The sequence below is a fragment of the Arctopsyche grandis genome, chromosome 5 (genome assembly GCF_051622035.1).
Source record: "Arctopsyche grandis isolate Sample6627 chromosome 5, ASM5162203v2, whole genome shotgun sequence".
Classification (NCBI taxonomy): Eukaryota; Metazoa; Arthropoda; class Insecta; order Trichoptera; family Hydropsychidae; genus Arctopsyche; species Arctopsyche grandis.
In genome coordinates this window covers 13,425,327-13,443,582 of record NC_135359.1, presented here as the reverse complement: position 1 = coordinate 13,443,582, position 18,256 = coordinate 13,425,327, and the positions used below count along the sequence as shown (strand labels likewise).

General features: G+C 31.4%; 2 protein-coding genes across 3 annotated transcripts; both read right to left on the bottom strand.

Moving 5' to 3' along the window:
* Nucleotides 1-1,542: 1,542 nt before the first annotated feature.
* LOC143912095 (neuroendocrine protein 7B2-like) lies at nt 1,543-5,287 on the bottom strand. Its single transcript, XM_077431273.1, has 6 exons — nt 5,231-5,287; nt 3,483-3,599; nt 3,169-3,392; nt 2,899-3,077; nt 2,112-2,356; nt 1,543-2,035 (listed from the first exon to the last, which is right to left on the bottom strand). The coding sequence occupies exons 2-6, from the start codon at nt 3,561-3,563 to the stop codon at nt 1,955-1,957; spliced, it is 810 nt and encodes a 269-aa protein (XP_077287399.1). The 5' UTR covers nt 3,564-3,599; nt 5,231-5,287; the 3' UTR covers nt 1,543-1,954.
* Nucleotides 5,288-11,364: 6,077 nt separating this feature from the next.
* LOC143911689 (neuroendocrine protein 7B2-like) lies at nt 11,365-14,210 on the bottom strand. Of its 2 annotated transcripts, none has more exons than XM_077430686.1 (6): nt 13,875-14,210; nt 13,131-13,247; nt 12,821-13,044; nt 12,591-12,745; nt 12,026-12,264; nt 11,365-11,945 (listed from the first exon to the last, which is right to left on the bottom strand). In XM_077430686.1, the coding sequence occupies exons 2-6, from the start codon at nt 13,209-13,211 to the stop codon at nt 11,865-11,867; spliced, it is 780 nt and encodes a 259-aa protein (XP_077286812.1). In that variant the 5' UTR covers nt 13,212-13,247; nt 13,875-14,210; the 3' UTR covers nt 11,365-11,864. The 2 variants fall into 2 exon arrangements, with proteins under 2 accessions (XP_077286812.1, XP_077286813.1); XM_077430687.1 differs by having other exon boundaries at nt 11,447-11,945; nt 13,694-13,885.
* Nucleotides 14,211-18,256: the final 4,046 nt, after the last annotated feature.

Here is an 18,256-nt window from a genome sequence, read left to right as displayed (position 1 = left end):
CACATACTCTAAAAATCATATATTATATTAATATATCTATATCAATAAGATGTTGCTATGTTTGGGTCAGCGATCTTCACAATTCTTGTACTTTATAAATACTTTAAATGATTATTATGACTAGGATTTATATAATTAATAACTCTTTAAATGTACAAACACACCTCAGGGGCATGTCAAGTGAGACGAATATTCCACATGCGCTATTTTTTTATTGTTAAGTACAGGCCGCAGATTTGAGGCAAATATACATAGATGAAATTTTTCACATGGGCACAGCTTTTAATCATATGCAAAGATGATAATATAATATAAAAGTAAAAGCAATTGTGCAATTCTGCACGATCGTGCGTGCGCATTTAAGCTGTCTTCGAATAGGAATACCTGTCTGTCATACTAACTTTCCATTGGTCAAGATGGCCACTTATTTTATTTTCTACACTCTAACTCTAACATATTTAAGAGAAAATGTTGAAAATACCTATATTAATAAAAGAGCTTAGAAAAAATTACGATTAGATATATTATGATATAGTAAAAGCCGTCAAACTTGATCTAAACAGTTTTCACGGATAAAGTACAACGTGTCCTAGAATATCCTTTTCACAGACTGACGAGTGGTGTGAACATATAATCGTGGACCTGTCGAGAAGCAATTAGGCCCACGAATATATAGTTCGAAGACCAAAGATCAGCCCTCGAGACGCCGGAATTCTTCCTCGCTCTAAAATGTTGGATAACTAAATACATAAACGCGCACAAACCTAGTATTTTATCCAAGAATTCGATCCAGAACTGGCTCACAAACTAATGAACACACCTTTCAATAAGAATATCTGTAAAATAAATGCCTCAGATGTTTTATTTATTTTTTGGATGTAATTTTTGGTTCCCTTATTTAGTCAATTCAAGGATAAAATATATGCAAATGGTACGATTGTAAATGTTCAATTATGTCATTTCTGTTAATATTTCAATTACAAACATGAGTTGTTATTCATTACCGATGTCCAAATATTGCATCACCCGTAAACTTTCCTAGTATAACTATAAAGTATAAAACAAAAATTTAGTATAACTATAATGAATTGCAAGTCACGTAAAATATGCATACCTTTTCGGTAACAATTTTACAAAAATAAAATAAAATAAAAAGATGAAAATTGTTACCGTCAGATATAACAACACAGGGCCAATACGTGACTAACAATTTCGTAAATATATATATATATATATATATATATATATATATATATATATATATATATATATATATATATATATATATATATATACACACATATACACATATACATACATATATATATAATGTATGGTTCAACCTCTTTACAAAAATTATAATTGCATTCTTCTTTCACGTTAAGTTATTCAAGGACACCGTGAAATTCAAAAGTTTTTTTCACCACTTGTACATTTAGACATTTATGCGATATTTGTAGACACAGACAAAAAATTGATATTACTTACATAATACTTAAGAATAAAACATTTAATATATGTCAATACATTAATAAATAGATTATAGTATAACATATTTAATTCATCAATATTAAAATCTACGTACAGCAACACTGATGATAACTTTTTTATATATGTATCATAAATTATAAATTGACAAAAAACATTTAATATTCATTTGATTGAAATGATTGATTTAAAATTTCAACTGTTAGAAGAGCTGTCAATTCGTTTTCCGTGGGGCAGTTGCCAAAGTCATCAACAATTAGGGGAGTCAATTTACAAAAATATAGTTGTCATTTTTTAAGTAGAAAAATAAATTTAATATTTACTCAATCCTGTGGATTTTTCAGAAAAAATTGTAGGTTTATTACGAAATCTTCAAAAATTTTGAAATTTACTTTGTTTTTATAAAAAAGGTATGGAAGTTGGTAAAAGTGAATTGTTGTAGAGATGCATTACAGAGCAGGTTTTATTAATCGAAATCCATGTCGACGTTGATACCCTTTTTGGCGGCCACTGGTAGTTTTTCACCACTCAAATAGGGATTCTGGCTCTAAAAAAAATATTCATTTCAATCCAAACCATTAAAATTTTGCTTCTACATAAAAGTGCAACCATCTAATACATACCTTTTCGACATGGAACTTTTTAGCAACGAGATTTTTGTGTTCATCGATCTGAAGATGGTTCAAATTCGCATCGGTTCTGATAAATCTGTCGCCATAATTTCTACCATATTTTTCGTATTCTGCTGCATTATTTTCTTCGGGGCACGCGAACATATGCTCTCTATCACACATGCACTCTTGTTCTGATTGATATTCGTGGCTGAATTCTGCAGTATTCTCGAAATTGGTTATACAACCTTGTCCATCTGAAATCATATACGCGGATAAAAAATTGGTAAAACAAAACTTCATAATTGAAAAGGGTCTACAATTACATTCTTATAAGTTGAGTAAATACAGATTGGAATTTGACATAATACTATAATTAAAATGTCAAACGAGTAATACAACAAATCATTTATGTATATATGTATACCAGCTGTCTATAATCGCATATAATGACATTCATAAATTCATACACAATATAAAAATAAAATATTATAAGCTGATATTAATGATTGCCGTGTTCTATAGACTGAATTGTCGAACATTATCGGTCCATCAAAATAAGTTTTTAAACTTTGTATGAAATGTATTTTTATATTAAACAACACCTGTTACAATATGCCGTATAAAATACTTGATAATAATATAATAATATAATAATAGAAGAATAAATGCAGCGAGTGATCTATGCAAATGTCTCGACCGTTTAATCTTCATCAACCTTGTACATAGAACTGGGATGAGCAAGATGCATTTATACACGTCATCCTTTTTTATAGCTAAATATTAAATTCAGTAATACCAGAATAACCAATTGGGCACGGATTCGGTGGATTGCAATAAGCTGGAAGGCCTGTGTCAGTTTTCATGTGGATAACTGGGTGAGAAATAGGGCCTGGTCGAATGTGTTGATTTTTTAACGAACCACCATTCAAATGTGCCACATTTGAAAAAAGTCCATTCAAAAATCCCCAAACGGCACTAAATGCAAAAAAGTTTTTGGTTAATTTTTATATTATTTCATTGTATATACATATATTGTTTTTTTTTATATACAATGGAGGTAACATACTTGTCCTGTAATTGCTCTTGATTCCTAAGACTGGGGTTTGGAATTCCGTCGGTCAGAGAGTCATAATCGAAATGGTCGCTTTCTAGTTCTTTCTTAGCTCGTGACATGAATGGCAAATTTGGGTCTTGTCCGGAAAAGTCCAAATAAGAATCGGGAGTGTCGACCAAATCTTTGCTCATTTTCTCTACTACTTCCCTGAGCAAAGCATCCGATATAAAATGCTCCTAAAAGGATCAAGTTTTTTTAATGGAATATTTTAATTTAAAAATTCAAGATCAGAAGGTCTCAATTTATAATATAATTAAAAAAAATACCTTAGGCCCAGCATCGTGGGGTAAATACCCCAACGCCCCGACGACTGCAAGTAGCGCTAAAAGCGCCACATGCAGCGTCATGGTTGGCGACCTCTGCCAGATGACTAGCAGTCGATTCTGAAATCGGTAATAAATCAAAATCAATTATTAATATGCATTCACGTGTTCCTATCAAGATGTTATCACAATATGTGGGTAAAATATACAGTTTTGGTCGTCCATTAACAAGTATAAAAGACAAATAATATGTATTTGACCTTTAGGTCGGTTGTTCGCCAATATGTACATTTATATAATATGTAGTTATTATAATATAGAAATATTTTAAAGGTTAAACGAACGGTGGATGTTAGATAAGTGTGCGATAGCTGAAAACCAATTTTAACGAATAATGGGACCCATATGGTATGTGATGAGTTTCGACATTATCTCATATTGTAATTTATGATCTGAGCGTAAATATGTGGAAATAAAAAATAAAACCACAAAATTCAACATAAAAACATGTACAGTACGTATGTACATATATTATTATATTATTTCCCTTTTTAAAAGCTTTTTTTCATTTACAAATTGCGCTGTATAGTTGTCAATCTTTTGCAGAATATTTTTTTTTTATATTGAAAACATGAAAATACTTCCTACTTTTTCGTGTATTATTATTTGTTTTAATTAAGTTTTTTATATATGTAACTAGCTGAACCCGGCATGTGTTGCAATGCCACAATAACGCATTCAATTCCCGTTCCCGTTCCCGTTCCGCTCCCGTTCCCGTTCCGCTCCCGTTCCCGTTCCCGTTCCCGTTCCCATTTGTCGGAAAAACGCAGGCAGCGAACGCGTTGGTCGCGACGCGAAAACATTTGAAATTATAGCGTTGCAATGATACTCATTCCCGTTTATCCCGTTTCCGTTCCCGTTTTTGGGCGATTTTTTTTCACAGTAATCTTCCCGGACATACATACAACAAATCCAGAAAGTTCCATCGGTTCAGTGGCTTAGGAGCCTATTCGATACACACAGACAGACATTAATTTTTATATACATATATATAATATATGTATATATGTACATATATAGGTAAATGTATTGACTGTTATTTTTTGATTTTTATATTATATTAAAGTTAACTGTAAAATATTCATATTATGAAATTTATATTATGAATATGTATTAGTTGACTGAATTGTATATGTATAAAGCAATGGTTATTTAAAAAATATATATTGTTTTAAAAAAAGTTGTTACGTCACTCTTATACTGATGACGTGCGCAAAACTTGGCAACCGCTAGCCCTCTCTAATCACTTAACAATAAAAATATAGAAAATATTAAAAAACGAATGAAATAAAACGCTTACAATAAAATCCCACACCAAAAATGAACAAAATGCTTAACCTCGTATGTAATACATATTGCATCGAAAATGAATTATGTATGTAAATGTATTTCATTTTATATTTATTTTAATGCAATTAATTCGTCATTTTAAAACATAATCCAATCGGCAGAATTCGCATAGATTGAAATCTGATCGTCAAAAATAAAAAGTGTCGACGTGCCGACTTAATGCGCCATTTGCATAAACCGAGTCGTAGGTCAGTCGTAACTGCGATCGGAATTCAACTAACAATACGGCTCGACGATGATGCGGTAAGGATGTCGGTAGGTACGATAAGCGAGTCATCCGATTAACCGACACATCATAATCATCGTGATGGGATGGAGAGTGCAACAACGAGACGACTTACCTCGAGGCGTTGGGTGTCAGCGAATGTTGTGTATGGGCGTTCATTCAGAAGAAATCGATGTATGCGGGGCGCAGGCGCCGAAGCGCCCCACGTGGGCGGAGAGCTATCGACCCGGGCCCCCTTTACCCCCCTTCTTCCCTGTGACCCCTCTACGCCCCCGCATCCACCCATTAATCACCCCAAAACCCCCGACCCACCCCGCTATTGCGCAGAGCGAGGTGCAGCCTGCAACCAAATATGAATTATATCATTTGAAAAGACGCATCCCCAAATCATTTCAGTATTCATTTTATATACCATTCAAAAGTAGCAATACAATAAAAATTAAAAATTCGTGAAAGCTACTTCCCGATTGAACAAAAAATTACGTGATCGGTATCAATAAGAAGTTTCGATATGATGTAATCAAGTCATTTCCAAAATATATGTGTATTTTTTAAAAAATCATGAAAACATGATTGTGAATATGTATCAGTATTGATACTTATATAATATGTATTGTATTATATACAGTGGTGTCACCCCAATTTTGGAACAACGGGTTTCCAAATTTGTTTTCAATAATATTATTTCGAAAAAATATGTGTATATACATACGTTTTTTTTTCATCCAAGGCACTAACTAATACATGACAGTTCATTAAATTTTCAAGGTTTGTATAATTTTTAACAAAAATTATATGAATTTTTAGATTAAATAACGGGTTTCAAGAAACTTTTGATTTTTAACAACGGGTTTCCGGAAATCCATGGAAACCATTAGGGTGACACCACTGATTACACTGAGCAACAAAAAAAAAATACCAGAGCGGAGACTAGCCAATCTTTACTAAGTTTGACCCACTGAATTCGAATATGATATTGATTTTTGTTGGTGGGCGATCGTTTACGAGATATGAGCGTTTAAAAAAATCCGCGATTTTTACAGTTTTTTAGCTTTTGCGGTCTTTAACTCAAAATTTAGGATTGTTACGCTCAAAGTGAGTATTGGAATCAATAGTCAGATACTTTTCCTATTAATTGTTATATTTCATTGCTTTAAAATACTTCTAATTAATTGTCTAGTGAATTTTAAAAGTCAAAAATATATCTTTTTTTACGGATTTTTTTTCCGTGCTATTTTTCATTTATTTGGCAAATTTTTTATTTCACCACGTTTATAAAGATTGGTTTTCTATCTCAATATTTTTTTTTTATCTAAACGTACTAGCTAAAGCGGTAATTGCAATTTAAATGCTTTCGTTGTATATATGGTTGTATCGCGTAATATGTTAAGTGCAAGCGAGATGCCCAACAACAAAAATCAATATCATATTCGAATTCAGTGTGTCAAACTTAGTAAAGATTGGCTAGTCTCCGCTCTGGTAACTCAAAAACGTGATTTTCTGTTGCTCAGTGTTATTAAAGGCCAGAATCTGAAGGGGCTGTTTATTGTTCAAAGATTGTAAATGCATTGTTAAAGGTTTGCCGAACTTTTTTACAAAGCATTTACAACAATTGAACAATAGGCGGCACGTTTCCGGCCCCTTCAGATTCCGACCTCTACTGATTATATAATATATATTATATTATATAATATGCAGTGGCGGCTCGTGACAATTTTTAGTGGAGGGGCTGCACTGAAAAACTGTCTAAAAAATGTCACCATAAATGTTATACGTCCATGTTATAACAGGACAAGATAAGCACAGTTTATCACCACCCCATTAAAGGGGTGGTGAAAATTTGAAAAAAAGCTTCTATTTAAAATTAAATTCCATTATTTGGTTTTTATGTTACACAAATTTATCAATGATTTTGTTTACTAAAGTCCGGTATTTCCCCAATCATTTCTTTTTTTATGCTAATCATAGACTTTATACACTATGCGATTTTTTCGGTAAGTTCTAGTCGCGAAAAGTGAAAATTTTGTAAATATTTTACTGAATTCTTTTGTTCTTCCATTTTAAAAGAAAAAAATCTTAATATATTTTAACAAAAAATTTAAATTTAAATAAAAATTACGAGAAAAAGTTAAAATGGAGTAAACAAATAGACTTTCAGAAGAATACAAAAGTTTGTTGTTTTCAAAATGAAAACGACTCGCCGGAGATTTGATGAGGGCTCGTACACAACCAATTAAGAGTAACGAAAACGTATAAAAGAAACGAATAAAGCTGTGATCGTGCGAGCCAACGAATCAAATGAAAGAATAAGCGCGCGAAATCTTAACCAAAGTGACAGGTGAATCCCGACAGTGCTGCCGATATCACTTTTTCAGCGGCGAGGTCAGAAATACACTCAGCCCAGAGGCGATCAATAGGGCAAATTATTAACGTGTGTGAATGAAAGAGAAAGAGCTATCTGTAGTTGCAAACATCTGTCTCGTTCATTCACATCCTTAAATTCCTAAATCTCTTTCACGGCCTCTCTGGGCTGTGTCGTGACACAGTAACACTTTACAGCCAGCAACATTTTAATTCATCTGTCACCATACAAGTTAGTGGGGTCCTCCAAACAGTCAATATTACTTACAATATCACCCTTTTGGATACGGTTAATATTTACTCTGTCGAAGGCCCCAATAGTTCGTCCATCCAACTAATAAAAATAATATCGTTAATAAATAAAAATATATGTATGTATTATTATTAAACATATATTTTATAATTTTAGAGGAGGGCTGCAGCCCGACAGCCCATTAGGACGAGCCGCCACTGATAATATGGATTATATTGTTGCGTAGGGGTGGGTGGAGGATCCAAGTAAAAGGCCAACAGTCGTCTCACAGCATTTATTGATGATTAAGGAGATACACGCACTGGCAGTGCTCAGTCCAGAATGACCTGATATCGCCTACGTACCGCCTTATAAAGGGTAGATCTCTCAGGACGTCTAATCTGTTTACCTATTGTATAGTCACGTATTCGGATATGTATTCCCACGAAATTGGGTCTTCCCGTACCGATTCTGAGAAAGGACTAATAACGGTCATTGTTTAGCCTAAATGCACTTAGAGTCCAGATATAATCCTGAAAGTAAGTGCAAGCACTTAGTTAATCCGTTAACAGATATCCGTTGGTCCTAAGTGCAAGCACTTAGTTAATCCGATAACAGATAACCCTTGAACGGTCACATAGTCTCTGGGATTCTATTCGCTTAATCCGCGGCGTACGTAACAATATTATATTATATGTATTATATTATATAATATGTATTATATTATATAATATGTATTATATTATATAATATATATTATATTATATAATATGTATTATATTATATAATATGTATTATATTATATAATATGTATTATATTATATAATATGTATTATATTATATAATATGTATTATATTATATAATATGTATTATATTTTATAATATGTATTATATTATATAATATGTAGTATATTATATAATATGTATTATATTATATAATATGTATTATATAATATAATGTGTATTATATTATATAATATTATATAATATGTATTGTAGCATATGCTAAAAGGATCCGCCGTTATAATTGGTTATCGAGAATCTCCAGGCTTAAGTGCTGTCAGCTAACAATGGAGACACCCCGAATGGACTTAGTGGTTGGTAACGGCACCCAGCCATTTCCCCTTAGAGTTCTCAGAACTGACAGCGCGAAACCGTAGGACTGCGTGCCGAGACCGCGGGACTGTATATCTAGTATGTGACTATAACAATAGGTAAACAAACGTGTCGAGGAAGATGCACTGGGCGACCTGCCCTTTATAAGCAGGTACTTAGACCAAGGTATTCCGGACCCCCCTACGCAACAGTATTATATTATATAATATGTATTATATTATTATGTACTATGTATTATCAGTATTGATACTTATATAATAAATATAAATATAAACCAGCAGAATAGACTAGTGGTCAGCATGTAACACTTTTAACAATTTTGTTCCAAAAAAGTGGTCAAATTTGAAATTTCTGTTGCCTGTTGTTAAATGTCTTATAAATAATCTTTCTTTTGCCAGCAGTGTGTTTTTAAATATTGGAAGTGCAATATTTTTCAATGACAAAAATTAATTTACGACAAACTCACCAAAGTACATACTGATTTGACGAATACTCTAGATATAATTTAATAATATACATCTAATATATAATTTCGAAAGAGACTTTGTAAGTTTGTATGAAGTATTTTTGGTTGAGAACATCGAAAACAAGTCAAAGTTTCTATGACGACGATTCGATTGGTTGAATATTATTTTATTTCGATTCAAATAAATTTAATAAAAAACAAATGAATATTTACTATTAGATTCGCCATGTTTACGCTGTTTATATTACAAATAAATGCTGTTTTTTTTTAATTTTTTGTATCTTAATTTTTTGCTTTTGCTTTTTGTTGTATCTTTTAATTTTTAATTTAATTTTTTGTTTTCTCCCTCTTATTTTCTTTTATTATTTTATTATGTAGGCCATTGTGGCGCATTAGGTTCTCCCTGTAATGCCACAATGGTCAAAAAACGTTAAATAAATAAACAAAGACTGAGCGTAGCCGGGTAAAACAACTAGTTAAATATAATGCTTTCTTTTAATTTTAAATGTATGATACTATGTTGCTTAAAAATTAATGAGACATCTATATTTGTATAATGAATATATATATATATATATATATATATATATATATATATATATATATATATATATATATATATATATATATATATATATATATATGTATATATATATATATATATTTTAAATTGGAATGATCGTTTATGAATATATATATATTTTTGTAGATTATGATCATTTATTTACTGAATTTATATCTTTTTCGAAAATGGGAAAATATTTGCATCATGGATAAATTGGCACCTTTTTTCCATGATGCAAGAGATGGCACTTTTATAGTACTACTAAATTTTTAATTTAACATTGTAAAACTGAACAAAACTAGCAATAATTTTCATATGAATAAATATAATACATATGTATATGGCAAGGTTTGCTATACCAATTACCAGCAGAATAAGTCATAAAATCATTTTTAAAAATTTCCAATAATTCGACCTAAAGCTAAATTGACAATGCGAGTATGTATGATAATATTATGCATATTTTGAGTTTAATAATTGAGTATTGCGATTCGATGTTCTTATAAATTTTTATATTTTCATTGTAGCACATTATCCAATAAATAAATACATCCGTAATGTAACAATACATCAATTTCTTATATACAATTTCTTATATATGTACATATATTTTGTATCTAATATAAAATTTCGAAAGAGACTTTATATGTAAGAAACATTGATTAGAAACTTCGTAAACAAGTCAAAATTTATATGACGAGTCGATTTTTTTTCGATTCAAATAAGTTTAAAAATAAACAAATTAATATTTACTATTAGATTCGCCATGTTTAAGCTGTTTCTATTGTAAAAAAACTAGTATGTATATATGTACATATGTACGTACTAGTGCTTCCAATCCCGGAAGGTTACTTCAGCACCGGGATTAAGGTGCTGGGAATTTTCGATCCCGGGATCCCGGTGCTAGCACCGGGATCAAATGTATAAGAAAAAAAGTTCAATTACATGTTTTCATGCAATTTAATTACATGTTTTCATGTGTTCAATTGCATTTTGCAAACTCTCCGGATGTTTCACGCAAAAAATGCTCCCATATTGGCGTTCTTATTTTGAGAGTTTGGCTACATTCTTTAAATTTTCGGTTCGCATCCATTTCTAGATTTCTAAGACTAAATAAAGACCATCCGAAAATGTAATTAAAAAAGTAAAAAACATCCGTTTGATTCATTCAAAACATAAAAAAACCTTGATTCTCTTAAATAAAAGTACTACTTTCGGTTTAGGAAAAAATATTGGGGTATAATATTAATAATTTCTATAACAAGTAAAAAATTGTCATTGCTCATCCCACCATTGTTCATTATATAATGTTGTTTTATGTTTTTTTCCATATTATTTTTGTAAAAATAATATTTTTAAAGAAATTTCTGCCAGCACCGTAATCCCGGTATTCAGACTAGTTTCAGCACCGGGATTCACGGTACCAGAAAACACCGGGATCCCGGGATTGGAAGGCTTAGTACGTACATATGTAGAATCAGATAGTTATGATCTAAGAAAATGCTTTTGCAATCCTGACGAGCTCGATAGATGTTTTTGTAGCTCTCAATATTTAATGGGTAAGCTTTACAAAATAATATAATGCACATAAAATTGATGACATAATAAATAACTTTAATATAGACAATATGGAATTGAATTCAATATACATATAATATATAATGGGCACAAAAACAATACATACATATATTTTAAAGCTCTCATGTTCCCAATAATTAAGAACACAACGGTAATAAAATAAAGTTACTTTAATTTTAATTAATTTGTTCCGTGTGTAAAATAGTTTCACATTTTATTAAGATTTGAAATAATGAATACATACATACATACAATACAAAGAGTAGGACTGAATCTTCAAATATTGCATATTACATTACGAATATTTGACGATGACAAACTTCATCGTCAGAGATGATTCGGGGCACACATAGAACAAAGATGTCTATAAATAGACCAATTTTTGATATATTTAATTTTGTTTAAGTGAATTCCTGTTGAGAAGAATTTTTCAATCAAAATCCATATCGACGTTGGTACCCTTTTTTGCAGCAACTGGTAGTTTTTCACCACTCAAATAGGGATTCTGGCTCTGAAAATGATTCATCTTCAGAATCATAGTCCTTGATGACCGACTAATTTATTTATTTAAAAATTAAATGAAGCAAATACCTTTTTAACATGAAATTTTTTAGCAACGAGATTTTTATGCTCATTGATTTGAAGATGTTGGGCGAGAAAACGGTCCAAGCTCGAGTCTGATCTAATCGATCCACCAACAGAGTTTCCTTCGTTATTTACTCCAGGACACTCGAACATGTGTTCTCCATCACACATACACTCTTGTTCTGATTGATATTCACGACTGAAGGCTGCAGTATTCTCGAAATTCGTAATGCAACCTTGCTCTTCTGAAATCGTTAAAAATTGTGTAAAAATTAAATTGACGTAAAATTTCATACACATATTGTATAACAGATGCATATGTATAATAATTGAAACGTCAAACTAGTAGTACTTTTTATTTTCATAATATATCAAACGTCTTTAATAATAAGCTTATAATGTCATGACGTTTCTCTAAACTGCATTGTCATACATTATTGTTAAATCAAAATGAGTTTTTTTAATTCAAAATCAGAAATATAAGTGTTGTATAAGCCGAGTCGTAATTGCAACTCATCATCTTCTTATAGATATATAGGTATAATTTTGTATGTATTAAATTCAATAATACCAGTATAACCAACGGGGCATGGATTTGGTGGATTACAATAAGCTGGAAGGGTTGTGTCCGTTTTCATATGATTGACTGAATGAGACATGGAGCCTGGTCGAATGTGCTGAGTATTCTTCATCGGACCACCGTTCAAATATTGTCCCCAGAGGGTGCTAAATGGGAAAACCAGGCATTTATAAATTGTCTTCATCATTTATTTGAATGAGTATTTAGTATGAAAACAATACCTGTGTTGTAAGTATTCTTGATCCCTCAAACTTGGATTTGGGTTTCCATCTGACAAGGAGTCATAATCGAAATGCTCGCTTTCTAGCTCTTTGTTAGCTCGTGACATTAGAGAATATCTTGGATCTGGTCCGGAGAAGTCCAAATAAGAATCGGCAGAGTCGACCAAATCCTTGCTCATTTTCTCTACCACTTCTCTGAGCAATGCATCTGATATGTAGGGATCCTATAATAGGTCAATTTTCAATAGATTTCAGAAAGAAAAACAGAAAAAAGATTTTATAAAAATTTAATGGATGGTGGAAAAACAACCTTAGGTCCAGCATCATGGGGTAAATACCCCAACGCTCCGACGACTGCAATTAGCGCCAAAAGCGCAACATGCAGCGCCATGGTTGACGTCCACTGTCAGATGATTAAATATCAATTCTGAAATATAACATCAAATCAATTATTAATAAGCATTCCCATATTTTCAACAAGATATTCCCTCAATGGATAGCTTTTTCGTTCATAAATTGCACGTAGAAACTTTTTTTGGGTTAATTTTTTGTAAAAATATTGAAATACTGTATGTTTATGTTTTTAATATATAAATACATAATATTCGTATATGTAGCATAGAAATACTATCAAGGTAAATCGATCATTGGAAGTAAGATAAGAGTACGATAATTATAAACTAATTTTGACGAATAATATAACCATATGGTATATGAAAAAAAAAGTTATTGTTTCACATATGCTACGAATGAAAATTTAAATCGTATACAATGCCTGAATGAGCTTTTCCCGTTTATCGTAATATTGTCTCATAGTTTCAAAAGTGTCACTATCAGCTGTTGTATGTGCCTAAGATATGAATATATACAAACCGGCATAATTCGCATACAATGAAATGTAATAGTAAGAAATGCATGCCAACTTGATGCTCCATCTCTAAACAGACATGGTTCAATCGGATCCGCGATTGGCATATTCTATTCACAGTAATCGAGTCATTAGACTCATAGTCGTCTTAATAGGACGAAGAAGTGCTACACCAAGACAACTTACCTTGATGCGATAGATGTCAGCGAATGGCGTTCATTCAGTACTAATCAATGTACGCAGGGCGCAGGCGCCGAGTCGCCCTCCATGTGGTTGAAATGTTATCGACCGGAGCCCCCCTTGCCCCCCTTGGCCCCCTTGTTTCCCTATGACCCTTCTACACTCCCACACTCACCCATCAATCACTCGCAGACATCCTGCCCGACCAATTTTATAACCCGATGCAAAGTGCAGACTGCAGTCAAAAGCTTCCTGGCATCTACATACACATGGAAACTTTTTAATGCAGGAAAATTGAAAACATTTTTAGATGACGTTCCATTTGCGACGGCCTACTCCCACTCCTTGGACATGGTGCGCGAAAGCAACGGCTAATACGTGATCTGTGCGTGCGCATCTTTTCTGTGGAGTGGGGGTTGGCCTTTGTGAATAGAACAATATCTGTTGATATGTACATATTAAAATATTAGGTGGTTAGAAGTGGTTTATAGAATATGATACATGATATATGTAATACGGAAGCGAATATATATGTACATGATTGCACAGATTGGGTAATGAGCTGTATATGTTTGATTTATTTAATGTCAGTAGATGTTAGCTAAAATGTGATTTATCCAAATATTTTTTTAACATGTTGTGGTTTCTTTTTTTTTGTCTCCCTTTATATTTTTCTAAATTTTTATTGCTAACTTTATTGAGGTCGGTCGGTCGACCCGCTCCTTCCTGTGATTGGCTACTCTTTGCGATGCCAATAGTATTGCCGTGCCCTGAATTAACTCGACTTTAACCTGATGAAATACTCCGACATATGTATACTGCCTGGTTAGCATATAATTTCGGACGGTTGGGCAGCGTACGGAAATATTCCGAATTCCGGTAAAAGTGGTTCACCAGGATAATTTCGTGGATGCAAATGATAGTGAAATACATACGCAAAATGTGGAAAATATGTGGATGCGTGTGAAAAGAAAGATGAAGCGTCAATTTGGAACAACGCGTGCCCGTTTTGATTCATATTTAGATGAATTTGTATTGAACCACAAACGAATACGTGTATATTCCATTCGTAATATGTGGAATATTTCCGTACGATGCCTAACCGTCCGAAATTATAAAGAGCTGATAGTTTCAGAAAGACTCTCCACAATATGTGGAAAAAGGTCATATTTCCAGGAAGAATGTGGAGAGTTTCAAGAAGCTGGTAGTCACCAGAACACTGGATGGTCAGATCATATCAAAGAACTGACGGGATCGTCCCTAAACACTGCATTTAAATAAGCACTGCACTGAAATACGGTGCACCGACATATCAGCGCCGACCTTTCGGCACAGACAACTCAGCGCAACGACAACTCAGCGGATGACAATTCAGCGCATGGACTATTCAGCGCAAAAAAAATTTTTTTTTCGATAAGTTTCAAATGCGTTTTCAAAAATAATTACAGTATTGAAATTGTCGGTCATATCTAAATGATAATTTCATAAATGCGAATAAATTTATTTGATACTCTTTGTGCTTTGAAATATTACGCAAGCAGGGTTTCTCAACTAAGGCCGCAAAAATTTATTTTTAAGCAGGGTTACATATGTATGTATGTGTATTTAATGAAATACATATGTATGTATGAAATACATATGTCTGTATGTGTATTTAATTTTAAAACAATTTTTAACAGTTTAAATAAATAAATAAAGCATTGAAGTAAATAAATGAAATGAATAATTTCAACGAAAAAACAAAGGTTTCAAACAAATGAAACGTGTAATTTATTTTTTTTTTCTTTAATTTTTAAACACCGATTGAGGAAAATGAGACATCTATGTTTTTATAATGTTATTTTAAAATCTATCCTTAAAATTTGAAAGTATCGTAAATTCTCATAAATATAATATTTTCCAATAGATGGCATTATTTGTAATATTTGTTTTATTTTAGGCTTTGAAATTTTTAACCAAATTGGTTGGAAATCAACCAATATTCATTGAGGAAATCTCAATGAATATTTCATCAAATTATAGATAACATTTTCAATGAATTGATTCATGAAATTTTCGATTTCGTAAATAAAATCCAACCTTACATTATAAAATATCAATTAATTTTATATACTACATCCTGCATATGAATACATAGCTACATACATATATTGATATGTACTCTCGTTTTATAATAACAGAAACAAAGAACTACAAAACACATACATTCGAGTAAGGACATTAAGATGTGGGCATATGAGCACTTGTAAGCAAAACATATACACTCAATTTTATCTTTACATTTACATATGTACATATTTTCCTTATTTCCATATATTGTATGAATAAGCCTAAAATGTGCACCGATACACATTATATAAATGTTATATGGAATTGATATTCAGAAGGTTTCAAAAGTGTTATGTAAATAAAATAATTCAAAAACGGAAAGTTTGAAAAGATCAAGAAATGGCTAATTTTGAATGGGAAAGCAAAATTAAGTGCTTGGGAACCAAAATAAAATGACTCAAAATGTAAAAAAACATACAAAGTAAATAAAGCATTTATATATACGTACTACGCAATAAAAACGATATTGAAACAAAATAACAACAGTATTTCAATATAATTATCGATTACATTTTGTTTTTCGTATTTATTGAAGTTTTTATGGACGTTGTAATTCATTGCTGTATCTTGTGTACACACGAATATAAAAACTTATCTTTATGAATATTATCACCCCGACAAAATTTCAGCCCGAAATAGGAAAAAAATAATGTTGACCATGAAGTGGATGACGTCAATGCTGACAATGGGGCTCATTAGCCATTCTGTAGCTGATGGAAACCGCAATGTCTGCGAAGCTGATGGTGGGAAATCGAATTATTTCCATCGATATACCACAATACCAACACAATGCGTCGAACATTTGGAAAGCTTCCATTCTTCTGAATAAACCCGTCACAATAGCCATTGTGACTTTACGACTTCAGACACTCATCCCCATATTCGAATGCATTGAATTAATTTGGATTCATTGAAGCACATCCAAATTTATAAATTCAATTTATCTGCACGATTGCACTTACATATGTACATATTTTGATTTCCATTTTTATTTTTAATATATGTACATACTTAAAATACGTATACCGACATATGTATGTATATACATATGTATGTATGTATATGTATATAACACGTGTACCTAACATCAATTATAATCCCATTGAGGAACAGGAAACGAAGCGGATTTATTAATATTTCAATATACCTAATAGTCGAATATTATTAGACTTCTCGGAAAACATTTAATGGAAAACGGAAACTTTCGAGAAATCTAGGGGGGCTATTCGAAATCATTGATCTTTTCAAAGGGGAATAAATTTGTTTGTTTGATTGCGTGCCTTAATTAAAATAGCTTAAATATATAATACCTTTCATAAGAAAAATTATTTAATTTCACGAGAGCAAAACTCGTCGAGTGAAAATCTGGGACCTGAAAGAATAATTCTGGGTATTTTCGTGAGAGGAGGGAAGGGGGGGGGAGGAATTTCCAAAATTAAATATCCCACTTGCAAATACAAAATAACTTTGAAAGAAAAAGGATGCGCTGCATGTGAAAACCTTTTTATGAATACCTTAAATGTAAATATAGATATAAGCCTTCCTAAAATTATATAGATTCGTTCTTCATTTGTATTAGGCTTTTAGTTAGTGTTTTTGAAAAAATATAATATATTTTTATTATGATTTTCTCCAGAATTGGGCCCCGGGAATTTGTCTCCCACCCCCTCTTTGTCAGCCTTGTTCATACCCTTTTTCAGTAAAACGAACATTACAAGGAGAATTATTAATGAACACACAAATTTTCAGGTTAATGGAAATACAAATATACACTCATACAAATTTTTAATTCATAAAAGTTCGATTGAATACAACGTATACACATGTATATATATATATATATATATATATATATATATATATATATATATATATATATATATATATATATATATATGTATATATATATATATATATATATATATATATATATATATATATATATATATATATATATATATATATATATATAAATATATATATATATATATATATATATATATATATATATATATATATATATATATATATATACATATATATATATATATATATATATATATATATATATATATATATATATATATATATATATATATATTTATATATATATATATATATACAGATAATTTTATTACTAAAATGTGGCGGCCCCCCCCTAATTAATATCTTAGCTAGGCTTTTCAGCAAATGCATCCAGAACCAAGCTATACCAGAAGGATGGAATAATGCAACTATCATTTTAATACACAAAAAAGGCGACAAAAGCGATATCAAGA